The following is an 18,602-nucleotide window of genomic DNA, read 5'->3' as shown; positions in this document are numbered from 1 at the left end:
ATATATTGTACACTGGATGGTGTGACAATCCAACCCCCTGATGAAGACAGAATCTATAAATTGATGTTAGCAAAATAAGGAACAGAGGTAGATGAGATGTATTCCATGATGACAAAGATGACTTATCAGATGAGTTAAAATTGACAGTAAATCCAAAAGTATGGGATTTCACTGGAAAAGAAGTAGGATTGAAAGCAGATGTGGACCCAGTGAAAGTAACTGTAAAGGAAGGTGCTATTTATTCAAATACAAGACGATATAAAATGAGTCCAGAAATTAAACCAGGTGTCATAGCAGAAATAGAACGAGTGATTAAAAAGGCATTTTAAAAGAAATAATGAGCAGCCCTTGTAATTCACCCATAATTGGGTGAATAGCATAGTACAGGACCTTAGAAAAATAAATGAAATAGTGGTACCTTTTTGTCCCGTAGTGCCAAATCCAGAAGTAATTCTGTCTCAAATACCATGGAATGCAGGATGGTTCAAAGTGATTGATTTGTGTCATGTATTTTTCTCCATTCTGTTACACCCAAACAGTCAATACCTCTTTTCATTTAAATTTGAAAATCACATTTATGTATAAAAACGTGTTCCTCAAGGGTACACCGAAAGTCGTTCAATCTTTAATCAGATTCTGAAAAAATGCCTTGAAACTTTAGTAATGCTTAGAAATTCAGTTTTGGTCCAATATGTAGATGATTTATTAGTGGCCTCAAAAACACGAGAAGATTATGTCTTAGATTCTATTACATTGTTAAACCATCAGGCAGATGGAGGACACAAGGTGTCACCAGAAAAACTGCAGTTTTGCCAATATAAAGTATTTGGGACATCAATTAGGAAAAGGAGCAAGGAGGGTGACACCTGAAAGATTCAAAATGATAAAAGATGCAGTTAACACAGACCCAGAAGGAAATGAGAATGTTCCCTGTTGTTGCAGGATACTGTAGGCAGTGGATTGCAGGGTTTTCCTTACTGGCCAAACCGCTGATACAAATGACAAGAACACGAGCAAAAGATCCTTTAGAATGGGACAATGGAAGCATGGAAGCTTTTATAAAATTAAGAAATTGTCTATGTGAAGCTCCTGCTTTGGGAATGGCAGATTACTCAAAAGAATTTGCATTGTTTTGTTGTGAACAAGATAATTATGCCTTATCAGTTCTGACCCAAAGGCATTGTTTGATGAGACGTCCAGTGGCATATTTTTCTGCTACTTTGGACCCAGTATCCTCTGCACCACCTGGTTGTTTGAAAGTGGTAGCTGCTGCTTGCACAAGTCTCGGACAAAGTGAACCGATTGCGATGGTACATCCTGTCAAGGTATATGTCCCTCATTCAGTTGAGATTCTTCAGACTAGAACTCGAACGCAGTATCTCACTCCAAGTCGAATGAGAGAGTTATTCTAGGAGCAGACAATGTAACAGCAATCAGGTGTACAGTTTTAAATCCAGCTACTCTATTACCTGATATATCCGAAAAAGAAGTGAGGGATGATGTTGGTCATGATTGCCTAGATGTAACAGAATAATTTGGAAAACCTCGCCCAGATATACAGGAAGAACCCCTGATTAATTGTGAAAATGAACTATTTGTAGATAGCTCATGCCTGAGGCATGAAGAAGGAGGGTTGAGTGCTGCTTATGCTATTTGTACATTGGCTGGTATAGTCGAAGCATCCTATTTACCGGGAGTCAGGTCTGCACAAGGAGCCAAATTGATTGCTTTAATTAAAGCTTGCAAAATTGGGAAAAATTGGCGAGTAACCATCTACACTAATAGTCAGTATGGTTATGGGGTTGTGCATGACCTCGGCCAACTTTGGATGCAAAGGGATTTCATGACTTCTTCAGGAATCCCTATCAATAATGGACAATATGTGTAAGAGCTTTTAGAAGCCATACAATTGCCAAAAGAAGTAGCTGTGGTCAAATGTGCTGCACATCAGTCCGGAAATGACCATGGAACTTCTGGTAATTGTTATGCTTACCAAGTTGCTCAATACTGTACTAAAACAAAAATGGCAGTGAACAAGAAAATTGAAACTACAGGAATCAGATGCCAACTTATGCTTATTACAGCTTTAGAAATATGGGATGAAGTGAGAAACTTACAAGATGAGGTAGAAGTAAGTGAAAAGGAAGAATGGATCAAAATAGGATGCCAAAGAAGAGAAGATGGTGTCTGGAATTATCCAGCTGGCAGACCAGTCATGCCAGATTGTTTACTTTCACAGCAAGCAAGAATATACCACAGAGATACCCTTATAGGTAGGGATGCTATGATTAGACTTTTCAGACTGGATTGGTACAATTCGAAGTTTAGAACTGTTGCAGAGAGCCTTTGCGAGAGAAGCTTAATTTGTCAACAAAATAACCCAGGTAGAAAAACAATGGTCAGTTGGGTAAGATTTGGAAATGTAGAGGGACCACTTGTAAGATTACAAGCTGATTTCATTCAGTTACCACCATATAGGGGACATACTAGTCATAGTGTGTTTATTCTCAAGATGGCTGGAAGTATACCCAACCAGGAGTAATGACAGCATAACAGTTGCCAACTTATTGTTGAGAGAGCTTTTACCGCGTTTTGGTTTTCAAGTAACGGTGGAATCAGATTGAGGATTCTATAACAAGAAATTGAAATTGAAGGTGAAGAAGGTTGTGCAACTGAAGAGCCTAGAATACCAAACTCTGAAGTAGCTGATCAAGAACAACCAAGCACTAGTCAGGAGGATTGGGTACCAGCAATCGACTTACCTGATACAGATATAAGAACAAGGAGCAGAAGAAAGGCAGAGAAACTAGAAGTTAGTGAGGACCAAACTAATACAGAAGATACGGTTCAGGGAACAGCATTCGAGATTGTTGAAGATTCTGAGCACGAACAGATAGGGATAGAAAAATACACAGACTGAGTTGTGCAAATATGTACACAAATCTGAAGAAGGAAAACATGATCAAAACCAAATAAGAATAGGGAAACAAGAACAGGGAGAAGAGCAGGTTAGAGAGGATTCTGTACAGGGTCAGTTAGATAACGCAGAACATGTTCAGGTGAAGAGTAGTACTTCAAAAAGTCCTGAATTCGGTCAACTAGAGAGGGATTCAGACAGCAAAGAAAATCAAGTTGTGCCACAACCAAATACAAATAAAAGAATACTTGAAAGTGAGGAAGTAAAGTGAAAATACAGTGCAACCCAAAAGACTCCGAAAAGGTGATAATTGGCCCAGATATGTCGAAAGATTGAGGTATCACCTAAAGACCATTGATAAAGAATCTGATCAAGTGAATGAAGTCACTAGTCAATCAGGACAGAATAACGAGAAACAAAAGCGAAGGAGTCAGAGGTTAAGAAACTTGAACAATAAGTTCAAAGGACCTTAATGGACTTACATTATTCTGGAAGATCTTGAAAATCTACATTTAAATGACATAAGTGATGAAGAAATATTTGCAGATCAAATTAACAAAGAAGAGGTCAGACCTCCTTGAAGACGAATTAATAAAATGTGAAATTTTCTGAAAGAAAGAAGAGAGATCTTCTTAGAAATGGCTAAAAACAGAGTTGCTGAAAGACCAAAACGAAATTGTTTACAGAAGTGTTGTAGAATATGTATATGTAGTATTCTAATAGTGGTTATAGTATGGTTAGGATTAACAATTGTATGGTTAGGATTAACAATAGTGATACCATGTTTGATGAGTATTGAAAAGAAACATAATACAGTTACAGATGAAAGACTAGCTAATATAAAGGGAAATAGAGTAGCACTAGAAGCAACAGATGAGTTAGAAACACATCACACGGTAACAGATAATAACACAGATCTAAATGTTTTTACAAAATTATTATTTGAATATGTAGATACTATGGAGGTTAGTGATTGTTATGTATGTATGAAATTACCAACTTCAGTAGCTGAGGGTGTCACATGTTACCATCTACCTTTAACCTATGGAATATCATGTAGTGTAATAACAAGTCTGGTCTACAAAAAAGAAAAACTGCAGTATTATTATTCAAATTTAGATGTGATATTTTCAGAAGTTTCTGTTAGAAAGAGTATGAACCCAGTGCTCACTAGTTTAGCTGCACAATTTATGGGAGAATTTTTCTTAGCACAAAACACAGAAGCTCATACCTATAATTTAACATGTTCACTAAAAGAAGAACAAAATCTATTTTTGAATTTAGTAGAAGAAAGGAGACAAGATTTCCAGAAAAAGGCCAATGAAAAGAAACCCAAAATCCCATCATGGGCGGAGAAGGAACATTTTATACACCTGGCAAGGCTAAGGCTGCAATGGCACTAGATTTCGAAAAGAAAGGGAAGATTTGTCTCCACAGGTTGAAAACTGACTATAACAATGTCTTGATTGATTCCAGAGAATGTGAACACAATTTCTTGATTGTTGGGGGATGGGCACTAAAAGGAGGAACTGATCCTGTATTTCTATTATATATGTGGGAACAAAGTTTATTTTAAGCAACCTGAAAAATGGTATGGGAGTTGCTATTTTGGAATAGTATTTCCTAAATGTTACCATATAAAAAGAATCACTGGACACAATGAAAACAATAATGAACTAATAAGTAGTGAAATAGCTAGTTTTGCAGAAATTATAGGAGATATATTCAGAGCACTGATACCATCAGTGGGAGTAATTCTGAATTCTTGAACAATTTGCAAATTGTCCACAGTAGTTGATTGCTTATCGACTGACACTGCTTGAGGGTTTTTAATGATCAATACTGAAATGGTTGCAATCATATATATGGTTTTGCAGAATCAACTTGCCCTTGATATATTATTAGCAAAAGAGCGTGGAGTCTGTAAAATGCTGAAAGCGCAACATTGTTGCACTTACATAATTGATAAAAGTATAGAGATTGGGAAATGCATTATCAATATTACTAATTTGAAGAAGAATTAAAACCACTAGAAGTTGACAGTGTATGGAAAAGACTAACGAATAGTTTAACTTCAATAGGGTCTTGGTTTGCTAATTTTGGTAAGGGAGTTGTAGCTCAAGTAATTCTACCTATACTTGGAATAACATTGATTTTTTTTTTTTGCAAATATGTTTTTATTGCAGGAAACAAAGAAATCACAGTATTGGCACCTGGTAAGTGATCTACATCAGTGTTGGTGGCACTGGCATATGCTCTATACACGGCCATTTAGCCCACAACCCGGGGGTCGGGCGGCGTGTGCCATTCGTTTGCAGCGATTATACCTCCGTTCTGACAGGGTACCACAGGTGATATTAATAAGTCTCTTCTGCTTTTTCAAACAACCCAACTGAAACACCCCCCGTCTCCAAACAGTCCTACCCCCCCAGAGGCGTGAATTGTCAGTCTCGATATTATAGAACTCTGACACTTGACGGAAGCGAGTGGCGCTCCCCTCCTCTTTCCCCCTCCCCCCTCCCCTCTCGTCATCGGCTGTCTATTTCCTGGTCGAATAGTGTGCGATAAGAGACGTAGTTCTCCTTGCTGGGTTCAATTCACCAATAGCATGTTATTGGGATCTAGGCAGTTCCTCATCAGTACTATCTGAGTCAGTATGTGTGTTATGGTCGCGCAGGGCCTGCACTAATGTCTCCCAGGCTTGCGTCGCCTCTAGAGCCCGCTCATCTCGCCGCCGCCTCGCCTGCTGGTACCTCAACGTGCTCTCACTCCCCGCCCACTTGAGAAGTTCATTGCGCCATCTAGCGCCTGTTGGACCAACTCGCGCCTTCCAGTGTCTGGTGATTTCTCGTTTGGCCAGAAGCAACCCCAGATCGATACATTTACTAGTAATCTTATTTTTAGGAGTATGGGGAAACCAGTGTAGAATCCCCACAGCTGCATCTATCTGCAACGGTCTTCCAGTCACTTCAGACAGCGTGTCTCCGATAATTAACCAGTAGGAGGTCAGCATAGAACAGGACCACAGCATGTGAAAAAGGTCTGCTCCGTCTGCACGGCATCTAGGACAGGCGGCCGTCTCTAGGTCGAAATATTTCTGCATTTTCTCCGGGGTCAGATAGGCTCTATGCAATATATAGAAGTGGACTAGTTGAAATCGGGCATTGCGCGTGCACTTACAGGCCCGACGCAGCAGCTGGGTCCACGTGGTTTCCGGGATTTCCTTCCCTATGTCAACCTCCCATCTGGCCTTAAGAACCGCTAGGGGGGTCAGTCTCTCATCGATCATTCTGGAATATAAGCATGACACTGCTTTAACCGTCCCTGCGGACATCATGACATATTGACACACCGCCGACAGCTGTGGTTCCCCATGACCAGTTTTCCAGTGTGTTTGGAGTGCCCTTGTGACCGCCGCGTGGAGCAAAAAATCACCTCTAGGGACGTCGTAGCGGTCCAGAAGCGTCTGGAAGGGTAGCAACGCTCCGTTCTCGTAGAGGTCACCTAGGGTCTGTATACCCACCTCCTCCCAAACTTCTAGTCGAGACCAGTCACCGCCATGGGGCAATGCAGTGAGCATTCCCAGCGGGATGTCCGGGGCATAGGGATCGAGGCCTTCCCAGTTTGCGATGTACCCGGTTCCAGCATGAGCATATGGTGCGTTCCTCCTGGGTGAGGTCCCTCAATTCGATCTTCCGTTGCAGCGCAATATATGATAAAACATGTCTGGGTATGCCACTGCCCCGTGTATCCTCCGGGCCCCGAAACTCATGCGCCACCTCTTGGGTGTAGGTCTGTAGCTGGGCAGCCAAGTAGTACAGCTCAAAGCCGGGCGCCGCCAGCCCCCCTTCCGCCTTTGGTCTCAACAAGGTCCTGAGCGCCACCCTGCGACGGCCCGAGCCCCACAGGAATGCCACTATCATAGAGTCGAGGCCCTGGAAGCTAGATCTAGGGATCCATATCGGGAGTGTCTGGAAGTAGTACAGTAGACGGGGCAGTGCCACCATCTTCAGAAGTGCTATTCGTACCATCACTGAGAGGGGTAGGGTGGACCAAAAGGACATGCTGCCCTTGAGCGCCTGAATGCCTCTGGAGATGTTACCCTCGAGTGTGTCAGCCGGGCGGTGGTAAATATGCACCCCCAGGTACTTAAAACAAACAGGCTCCCATCGGATCTCCCTGTGAATGTCCGGCCGGGGACCGGAAACAGGCAGGTCTTAGCCCAGTTTACCCGGAGTCCTGACACCTCACCAAAAGACGTGAGCACTGAATCAGCTCCGGCCAGGTCTGCTCTAGCGTCTGCAAGGAAAAGCATTAGGTCGTCAGCATATAGGGAAATGTACTGGTGACCCGACAGAGATTGCAACCCCCTGTATTGAGCCCCCGTGCGGATCGAAATAGCCAGCGGCTCTACTGCAAGGGCGAATAGCAATGGGGATAGCGAACAGCCTTGTCTCGTGCCCCGTTCCATGGGGTATTGTGGAGAAATCAGCGGGTCTGATTTCACCCTAGCCACCGCCGAGGCATACAGTACCGTGGTCCATCTCAAGAAACCCTCGCCCAGGCCAAACCGCTCAAGGACCCCATGGAGATAAATCCACACCAGGCTGTCGAAGGCTTTCTCCAGGTCTATCGAGAGGATCATGGGACCGGGAGCATTTGTGTGTTCCCCCTCTAATAGCGTAAACAAGCGTCAGTTGTTCAACGTTGTATTACGCCTGGGGATGAAGCCCGCCTGGTCGGTATGTACTAGTGAGCTCATATGCTCCAGTAGCTGTGCGGCTAATACACTGCTCAAGATCTTATAGTCGACCGTGAGCATCGAGAGCGGTCTATAAGAGGCTGGTTCTGCGCCCTCGCGATCAGGTTTAAGTAGAGGTACCACCAGGGCCTCTCGCATCGAGCCCGGCAAGCGTCCCAAAGTCTTCGCTTCCTTGTAAACCTGCAAGAGCTTGGGGGCCAGGAGTTCTACGTATGTAGAATAAAACTCCACTGGGAGCCCATCGAGGCCAGGTGTTTTATTTCGCGCCATTCTTTTTATGGCGCTTCTGATCTCTCCCAGCTCCACATCTCGTCCCAGGTCTTTCGCCTGTTCCGGTTCCAGGGCGGGGATCGGCAGATCGCTCAGGAAGACGTCCGTCGGGGTAGTATCCGGCGTTAAGCGACTGCGATACAGCGTCCTATAGTAACTCCAGAAGCAGTTAAGGATCTCAGGTTGAGTATAGACCTCCCTGTTCTCTGCGGTCCTCATTGCCATAGTGGGCGAGGTTCGCCTCGTCGGATTAGCAAGCCAAGCCAGCAGCGTGCCCGATTTGTCGCCCTCAGCTAACGATCTAGTCAGGTAAGCTTTGTGGTCATAACTTCGTAGACGCTCAACCTCTACGGCCACCGCCTCCTTTGCTGCTAGGGTCTGCTGTTGGAGCTCCGGGCGGCCAGGGCGGGTGAGTTCCAGTTCGTGGAGGGCTCGATCTGCTCTAGTTAGATCCTCTAGGAGTACTCGGCGCACTCCAACTCCTTGTGCGATACAATAGCCTCGAACCACAACCTTAAAGGCGTACCATTCTGTGGCTCTCTCAGCGGCCGTGCCCTCGTTTATCTCAAAGTATCCCGTGATCCTGCCTTCCAGGCCGTCACGGAACACCTGGTCTTCCAGCAGCTCGGGTCTCAGTTTCCAGGTTGGCACACAGGGGGTGCACTGGAACCACCGGAAATCAATCAGTAACGGGTTGTGGTCGGAGATAGTCCTCGTCAGGTACTCAGACCTCATAGCCGACGCAGCCACTACCCCCGACCCTAACAGGCCATCTAGGCGCATATGCAGCTCGTGCATGCCGGAGAAATGGGAGTAGTCCCGGGTGTTTGGGTGTTGTGTCCGCCAAATATCCGTCAGTCCTCATTTAGTCTGCCAGTCTAATCTGCCCCTGGCCACCCGATGTGCCGGGGAATCTGGTAAGGGAGGATGTGATCTATCCAGGTGAACGTCGAGTACAGAGTTAAAGTCGCCCCCTATTAGTATGGGTCCCGTGAGGTAACGGGCCAGTGAGCCCGATAACGCAGTTAGAAAGGCGAGCTGGTCCGTGTTAGGCGCGTAAATGCAGCAAATGTTCACATCTCTTCCCCCTAGTTTCCCTGCGATTGCGACGTATCTACCCTCGGGATCCTCCGTGTGACTATCTACCTGTAAGGGTACCCCCGCTTTTATCCATATAAGCGCGCCTCTTGCATAAGCTGAGTACGTGGTGTTGTATACTTGTCCTCGCCATCTACGCTGTAGCGTTAGTCCCTCAGATTTGGTTAGGTGTGTTTCCTGCAGCAGCGCAATCTGTATACCTCTACGCACTAGATAAGCGTGGACTTTATGTCATCTGGACATGGTGTGCAGACCCCGCATGTTCCAGGTGATACACTTCAGAGTCGAGAGGTCAGCCATTGTCCCATGTCAAGTCTGTCCGTCTCACCGAGCACACTACAAGCATGGGCAAGCACCCAGTGAAATCCATACCGATGACGAGTACCCCCCTCAACAACAATAAAACAACTTTCCAACATGAATACCCCTTTCACCCCCCCCAGAACAGGTTCCAAATAGTGCCATCTAGTTCCCATCCAAACTGTACCCTCCAGAAACCCCCCTCCCACTAACCTAACAGTAGCCACCGTAGGTGTGCCTTAAGGGCAATATGGGGCCGAGTGCCGATGCGGGGTCCCCCACTGCAAGCTGCGTTGCAACCGAGCCCTATAACATCAGGGTCTATATAGGGATCCCCACAACCCCCCACACAGTCGGTGAATTAATAGTTCCCCTGGTTAGTCTCATCTCCCCCATGCTTGTGTCCACCCCTCAGCCCCCCAACCAGAACTGGCTCACCCGAAAGTTTCATTGTTCATCAAGTAGACCTTCCGCTGTCCCTGGGGTGACCTCCGGGAGCTTCACGCTATCTGTTTCAGAACCTTCCGTGTCCGAGTGGCCCCCACTCTCTCCGGGTTCCGATGGCGTAGTTTCATGACCTCCTTGTGGGCCAGAAATGGAAGAGACCATCTCCACACACCACGCCGCTCCGCCGCAGCCTCCACCGTAGAGGGACGAGTAGTCCTGCCTCTGCGATGTCTGAACCTCTTAGGTTTCCACTGAAGAATGTTCTCCATCTTGGATTGGAAGAGGTTCCAAAACCATCTTTGCCCACCCTGTACAATTCAATCCAGCTTCTATTCGGAATAGAGCGTCCTTCACCGTGGCGTCCAAAGTTTTCTGCGCCGGTTCCAGGTGTCGCACCGAACCCTCCACCTCCTTCACCCGGTCGGAGAGCTTACCGTGGTCAGTTCGAAGCAGTCCTAAGCCCGTCGCAACTCGAGCAATATCTTCTCGGAGGGCCGATCTAGTTTCAGTGATCGCCAACAGGATTTTGTCTAGTTGTTCCTGGATATGTGGAGTCCCCGGTTCTTCTAGGTGTCGACGCTCTTCGTTGTCAGGCGGCTCAGCGTCAGATGCGGCCTGGGTGCCTCCCTTAGGTCCCCTCGGTTTACCCATGGCTTTCAGGGTCTGCAGGAGGGTCGCAGCAGGAGCGGAGGGCGTTTCAAGCCGGGGGGTCGCCGTCGATGCGGCGCAGCCACTAGGAACGTCGTCACTCAACAGTCCGTTCCCTCGTGGCCACCAGCAGGCCCCCGATAAGAGCAGGTCCCCAGATGGCGGTCAAGGTGAGTGTCCCCGATCCCTAAATACGGGTAAATACTGCCTCCAGAGAATAGGGAATCTTGTAAGGTTCAGTGGCTCAATGGAAAGTACCAGAACATAAGTCACGAGGGGGTCAGGTGGCGCCTCTGTCTCGCGCTCGGCCGCTGCTCACCTCATTGATGCCATTTGTGCCATATCTTTTAAGCCTGTCAGGCCCCAAGCAACACCAGGGTCCTTTGCGTCTCACGGGCCCACAGCGCGTGCAGAGTCGACTTCTCCTAGGGACTCAGTGCAGGAGTAAGCCCAGATGACAGGGCATCACAGTGTCCAGGGTGCCCCGATCGCAGCACAGGGGAGCGCTCAATAGCGGTCTCCCGCCCCGCGTCCCATCAGCAGTCACAGCCCCTCTCAGCTCGGGCCGTCAGCCATCGTCGGGCTCCGTTGTTCTAGCCGCCATTCAGGGGGCAGTCCGCTCCCCGCACGCTCACCGCTGGCGATGCAGTGCCCATGCACCCGCTTCCTCAGCTGGTCTGTCCGCTGCTCGCCGATTGCCGCCGCGGGTCGGGAGTATTCAGGCGCTCCGAGGGTCTCCAGCTTTCGCCGTACTCAGCGCTCCGCCATTTTGGGCTACGCAGCCCCGACCTCCCCGGTCAGGCTCTCCACCGCTGTAACTCGAGTCAGCGACCTCAGTTCTTTCTGAAACCGCCGTCGAGTGGTCTCAGCCCCCCCATCACCCGTGCGGGTATGCTTGGGGACCCAGGGTGTGTATTTAGACAGGATAATTACGGGCTCGGTTGTGGAGCTCGCAAGTTAGGCGGCCATCGTCCGCGGCTCCAAGCTCCGCCTTGGAATAACATTGATAAGTCTAATATTGATCTGGTGAAAAAGCATTAAAAGGAAAAGAAAATATGTAAATAAATAAACAGGGAAAGAAAAGAAAATATGAAGGAATTAGGCTTGAAGAATTAAAAGGTGAATTGTATAAGAAAATGAAGAACATGGAAGAAAAAAACGAGATTGAAACGGACAAATTAGAGAAAAGACTGGAAATATGATAAAGTTGGCATTTGATTTGGGTATGGATAGTTGTTGATGACATAAATGCCATCAGAGAAGGGATTGATGAAGCAAGGTTTTGCACATAAGCAACTTGCTGGATAAATCCTCTCATATAAAAATCATAATAAATTACTAAAAATTGTTTCTGGTACTAATTTTATACGATATTCTTATACATATTAGAAGAGGGGGAAGCTTGCCTATGTGTTTACTAACAAGTAACCTGTGTGCAATTAAAATGGCCGCTAAAATGCGGGAAATGGATTGAGCATGCGCCAGCTGCATGATGTCATAATGCTTGGAGGGAAAGCTTTGCTTCTGCGCAGTAACACCAAACATGGCCGCTTCAGATTTCAAATTCTAAGCAACAAATGTGCTCAAAATTAAACCGTGTTTGTACTAAGTGGTAATGCACAAATAATTATTTTCATTAAATGGGAATAGAGTAGAGAAAAGTGGTATACAGTAAAACCATTTTATTTGAATCAAAAATCTTGTCTTTTTGACTTCTATGATAGTTCGTAAATGGGGATAAAAGAGAGATGAGGCTAATAACCATGTGAGCCGTGCGCACAGGCGCATTGGAAACAACTCCGGAGTTCTGATCTCAAGTCTTGGAACCCGATTAAGGACAACGCTTTCCCATGTCCTAAGAGATGACGGAACATCCTGAAGACTCAACGGACAAATATATAAATGCTATACAATTTTATAAAGTCATTATGAAAACGGGTGGGAAATAAAGCTTGGGAGAAACAAATTATTGGGCGGGAACATAAAACAATGCTCTTGAGAAAAAAGTATTAAACTTAGCATGGTGTGATGATCATCCCCTTGGCATGTCCAATCAGAATTAGCAGTTTACACAAGGTTGAAACATTCGGGGGTGGAACATGCCATCAAAAGGTGTAATTGGGGTAGTTAGTTAGTTGAGTGAGCATGATCGCTGCCAGAAGGCTGAGAGATAGAGATGCTGTCCGAATGCTCATCAAAATACTTGAAAGCAGACTTAGAATTTTTAAACACATAGAACTAGGAAGGAGCTTTGCAGAAGAATGGAAGAGGAAATAGAACTAGGAAGGAGATTTTGCAGAGGATTCGAGGATAAAACTAGCATCAGAGAGGGGTTTGACACTGGCGTTAAATCCGGAAGAGGTTACCTGCCCTGTCCGAATCCTGTCTTGAATTCGCCACCTGAACTTTATCGAGGGGCCCAAACTCTTGGCCAGAGGGGTCTGATCTTGCACCATCCTAGGTAAATATAATCTGTGTATTTTTTCAATGTGCCTTTTCTCTCTATCTTCTCTTTCCTGAGGTACTTATCATTAGAAATGTATTCTTTAATTTAGGTAACGAACCATCTCTTCAGAATGATGGAGTTAACACTGTAATTTGTATTTTGTTTCAATTGAAAAATTTGGATAAAACTTTAAATCTAAATTGAGTCTGTAGGCATTTAAATGAATTAATCAGGTAAATTCTTCTTTGATAAATTATCACTACTAATAAGCTAAAATAGATACATGTGTAAGAAAGGGCTTAGTAAATAAATAGGCTCAAATTTGTAGGCAGATCAGACATATAGAAAAGCCCTAAAGTTGATCTCCAGCGAGGTTTCATCGATCAGACATTGCAAGTGAGTGTGGTTTATGGACACATTGTTTATTTTAGTGATAATTGTCCGCAGGTTGGTGTCGTGCTGGATCACCAGTAAAGTGTTTGATTATTTACCTATTTTTATCTACACATCATACAATTATGGCTGATTGAGATTTTCCTCAACACAAGGAACACTACAGCGGCTTAGTTCCAAGGGCACAACATTTCTTGACTTTCAAGACCAAAACTAATAATAATTAGCACATAAACCATGTACAACGTTTACTAGAAAAGAGTGTTTAACAACTTGTGCTAAAGACAGATATAAATTCTGTGTGACCTCTTACCTTCTTGAATATATTCATCCCTAGGTCTGATGCAAGGTCTGGAACAGCTGATCTACGCAGGTTGGAGAGTGACACCTTGGCAAATGCCTCAGAACTGAGAGATCTTTCCTCCTCATTGCACTTTGTAAGATCCTTCATTCGCACAATTAACACAAAAGGAAGAAAAGTTGGAAAAGGGATGGTGAGCCACGTTATATACACTTAATAGAATATTCCAGTCAACCATGCCACCTAGCTTCCAAAAAGTATGCAACTGAAACTCCTATGTTCTCTTGCCAGCTAATATGTTCTAGAGTTCTTACTCAATTGACAGTTTTCATGATATTGCAGTAAAATGAAGACTCAGAATGAACACGAGGCCTGACTCAGATCAAATAGACGACAGAATGTGAAAACAGTTTATATTTTAGAAAGAAGGCAATTTCTTTTGCATATACAGGCCCTGGCGGTGTATGTGCCCCAATGGACAGTGTTATCACAATGCATCACTCATTCATTCTGCTTTTGATTTTAACACCTTGGCTGCTATGGGTTTTCCCGCTGGGTGCTGCAATATCAAGATCCCCATTATTCATGACAAAGCCAGCTCGTCATAAGCGCAGGGCAGGTAACACCCATGACGAGCTGGCTTTGTCATTAGCGTCGAAGGGGTTAAATAAGGCACCTATGTCAGTGTCAAATATTTCTGAATCCCATATGTGTGCCACTGACATCACCTTTCTAGCCATTCACACTGCTTACTGAAGTAGACCAACGGGAGCTATTGTTAACAACTAAAAAATAACTTCTAAAATCCTTCTAAAAAGCCTTTATGACAGGAATTCTTTATAAGAGGAGAACTGGCAAGGACAGTAGTAACTTAACAGAAGAGAAGAATCTGCATGCTTGAGCTAAAGCTAGATAGAGATATAGATAGAGATATTCAGCCCGATTCATGAAACGAAATTGCGCTCGCAAAGGGCCAGATTCTGAGAATTTGGCCCTTTGCGAGTGCGATTTTTGCATTTGGGATTCATCATCCCCAAATGCAAAAATTGCTATTTGCGAAATCGCATATTTGCGAGGAATTGGATTTAAGGAATCTCTAATAGAGATTCCTTAAATCCAATTCATCACCCAATTTGAAATTGCAAATTCGCATTATTTGGTCGCAATTTACCACGAAATCTGACTTTGTGGTAAATTGCGAAAAAAGAGTAAAAAGCACTTTAGTGCATTTTTTTCTTTTGCATGTTACACACACACATGTCCTTTGGACATGTGTGTGCACAACACCTGTTTGAATTTGCATTTAAGGGGTGCTACAGGGTGTCCTTTGGACACCCCTGGCACCCTTTAAATCGCTATCTTATTTGCGATTAGCAAATTGCTAATCGCAAATAAGGAATAACTCCCCATTCATTCCTATGGGCCTTTTGGCCCATAGGAATGAATGGGGAGTTATTCCTTATTTGCGATTAGCAATTTGCTAATCGCAAATAAGGAATGTGTAGGAATCGCATTTAATTTTGCGATTCCTACATGAATCCCGTTTTGCGAGTCTGTAATAGCGATTCCTTATGAATCGCTATTACAGACTCGCAAAACGGGTCTTTGATGAATCTACCTGATTGCCTTTTCGTGACAGCAGTTGACTGTACACCAAATGCAGATTTATTTCCACTTAAAGTATAGGCTTTTCTGGTGGATGGTCTTTTAGCTTCGCTCAAAATGTTAATTTAGTGTTTACATGGATTCAAGAGACAATATTGCAGGTATTTCAGAGATAACTTGCTAAGTTCAATGGTCTCAGCTTGAGGTAGTAAATCTGCCCTGCCGTCTGGATGGGAAACAGCCTTTACAACGCGGGCATTACCACGCGCTGCCATTACTACGCTGCTTTTACAACGCAAGTCGTTTCAACAACTTGCTCTGGAGGGCACTGTTAGACAAGGAATAGTTTAATTCTTTATTCCAACACCTTCCCTACTGTAACTTGGGCTGGAGTTGGAATAGAAAATTAAACTATTCCACTATCCAGCGCCCTCCAACGCAAGTCGTTGTAACAACTTGCATTGTAAAACAGCGTTGTAATGGCACGTGTGGTAATACCACGCGTTGTACTGTCCTACACCCGTCTGGATAGCAGGGTTGCTCAAAGTCGTAGCCTCGTATGAGGCCTCACGGACATCTGTGGAAGGTCTGAATCGCCATTACCACTCACATGTCCTCCTCGTCCCAGTCCTTACACATGAGAGGCAATCCTGCCTCCTGACAGGCTATCTCAATCCTAGTATTTTTTTATGTTTATTACATAAACCCCCCACCCACCGCCATGTCTGTACTTTTTCCTGTCCAATGGACATGCTGTCGAAGTGCTAGGTTTTGTTCCTCTGTGCCAGAGCGGCGATACTGTGAGTGTTTGCTGCTTTATTTTGCATTCTTCTGACTGTGTGTCGCCAAGCTTTTCTCCCTAAGGTCTCCTCCAAGTTTCATTTGCAGCAAGAGGGTGTTCTTCATGATTTTCCTGGGGATAGGGATGCTCTTGTGCCTTCTACATTGGATGTTTTCCGAGCCCTTCAGGTTTACCTCCAGCGTAACCTGGGTTTTCGTCTGTCTCCTGCCCTATTTGAGTGCCGTGTCTCAAGGGAAAAAGGTGTCTACTTCCACCATTAATCAGTGGGTGCTCTTGGCGGTTTGCCAGTCCTATAACTCTGTAGGTCTGCCTCCTCCGGCTAAGGGGCATTCAAAGCAGTCAGTGTCCGCTTCCAGGACTGAGGCGGCTGGTGTTTCTATCCAGGAGATTTGTAGGGCAGCTACCTGGCAGCCCCATAGTACTTTTGTCTGGCATTATCGCCTTAATGTCTTTAATGCCTGTGTGGACAATTTTGCTGTTGACGTTATGAACACTGCTGTGTCTTAATCTTGTTTCTGATTAAAACTTTGTATAATTGAAGAGGTCCCTGGTGTCAGGCCTTTTCTTAGTGTTTTTGCTTGTGAGGTCCTCACTTGTGTAAGGACTGGGACGAGGAGGACATATGAGAAGGGCCATGTGTTGTTACTTACTGGTAATCTTCATACCCTGATTATGGTCCTCCTCATCCCAGTCCTGCTTCCTCCCTACTTCTGTGGTTGTTTTTGGTCTTGTTGATAACAGGCATTGCTGTGGGTGGGAGGGGTTTGTGTAATAAACATTAAAAGAATACAAGCTTTGAGATAGCCTTTCAGGAGGCAGGATTGCCTCACTTGTGTAAGGACTGGGACAATAAGGACCTTAATCGGGGTAATGAAGATTACAGGTAAGTAACAACACATTCTCTCAGCTACCCCAGAGCAATCAGAATCACTTGGGCTTTAGAACGTATTAGCTGAAAATACGTTGTTGCAAACTGGAAAGCTGATCTGAAAGCATAAAGAAAATTCCCTGCTTGGGCATTTTCTTTTTTTTTTTTTGCTGTTGAATAGGGTATAGTAACGAAAGGAGCAATCAGAGAAAACATAATTGGGAATATTATGGTTTATAACTAATTTATGGTTTTCTTAGGTCTTTTTGCTCACAACATTCACTTGTACAATGTCAATGCCTGACCGGTGGGCAATTTTAATTGCCAGATTTCCTGCAATGAGCCACCTCCTAATTGTCTCACCATCCAATGAAAGAGTAATTCATCTTGTGCTTCTTTGCTTGCTCAGACTGTACATAGTAGTTGGGTTATATGTCTGTATTAGAACTCTGTTTGTTGTGAGAAATAGTGAGAGATGACAAGAAAGCCTCAAGGTCTATATGAAACAATTATTTCCAGAAGATTTATGCTTTTGTCAACTGTTGTTTTTGCATTTGTCACCCCGAGTGGGACGGGTATGCTCAGACGTGGGTCCCATGCACTCCACGCCACTGGAGTCAAGCTATCCTGGCTGTTGACGGCTGATAGCCAGAAACCGGTCCTAGGATGCCTGATTCCGGTCCAGGGAAGACATGTCTTGGCAGTTCGGGCTGGACTGTTCCCATGAGGCACAGGGTCAAGACTGATTTGCATATGGCCATGTCTGAACTGGGGTGGCTTGGTGAGCAATAAAACAATGGATTTAGGCTGAGATCTCTGTACTGGGGTGAATGTATGACATTGTTCGGCATTCTGTCCATTAACTGTTGTTTTTGCATTTGTCACCCCGAGTGGGACGGGTATGCTCAGACATGAGTCCTGTGCTCTCCACGCCACTGGAGTCAAGCTATCCTGGCTGATGACGGCTGATAGCCAGAAACCGGTCCTAGGATGCTTGATTCCGGTCCAGGGAAGTCATTGGCTTGGCAGTTCGGGCTGGACTGTTCCCATGAGGCACTGGGTCACGGCTGATTTGCATATGGCCATATCTACACTGGGGTGGTTTTGTGAGCAAAAAAACTATGTATTTAGGCCCAGATCTCTTTACTGGTGTGAATGTATGACATTGTTCTACATTCTGTCCATCAACTGTTGTTTTTGAATTTGTCACCCCGAGTGGGATGGGTATACTCAGATGTGAGTCCAGTGCTCTCCACGCCACTGGAGTCAAGCTATCCTGGCTGATGACGGCTGATAGCCAGAAACCGGTCCTAGGATGTTTGATTCTGGTCCAGGGAAGACATGGCTTGGCTATTCGGGCTGGACTGTTCACATGAGGGACAGGGACAAGGCTGATTTGCATATTTGCATATGTCTGAACTGGGGTGGCTTGGTGAGCAAAAAAACGATGGGAGATTTAGGCCCAGATCTCTGTACTGGGGTGAATGTATGACATTGTTCTGCATTCTGTCCATCAACTGTTGTTTTTGCATTCGTCTTGAACCAGGCACACTGAATTGTCAACACTCCCATGTGAGCACCCCATCCTGTTAAAGAAGCATCTTTAACAATCTTTTGAATATAATGTGATAGAAAGGTACCGCACATCCATATTGTTTCTCTGAGATCACTATGGCAGGGATTCAAGTGCTGACTGGGTAATGCCAGGTGTATCTTTCTAGGAAACATCTGATGCTCCTGATCCT

At 45.0% G+C, this 18,602-nt stretch overlaps 1 protein-coding gene across 1 annotated transcript in view; it reads right to left on the bottom strand.

Annotated features, from left to right (window-relative positions):
* UNC80 (unc-80 subunit of NALCN channel complex) overlaps positions 1 to 18,602 on the bottom strand; it is a 2,521,865-nt gene that overhangs the window by 2,108,757 nt on the left and 394,506 nt on the right. Inside the window, exon 9 of the mRNA XM_086955549.1 lies at positions 13,595 to 13,726. Within this exon, the coding sequence (XP_086811675.1) occupies positions 13,595 to 13,726 (132 nt within the window). The remainder of the gene's footprint in view (positions 1 to 13,594; positions 13,727 to 18,602) is intronic.

Source organism: Lissotriton vulgaris, chromosome 2_1, assembly GCF_964263255.1.
Source record: "Lissotriton vulgaris chromosome 2_1, aLisVul1.2, whole genome shotgun sequence".
NCBI classification, from domain to species: Eukaryota; Metazoa; Chordata; class Amphibia; order Caudata; family Salamandridae; genus Lissotriton; species Lissotriton vulgaris.
The sequence above is the reverse complement of the archived record's forward strand: the minus strand, read 5'-3'. Positions and strand labels throughout refer to the sequence as shown.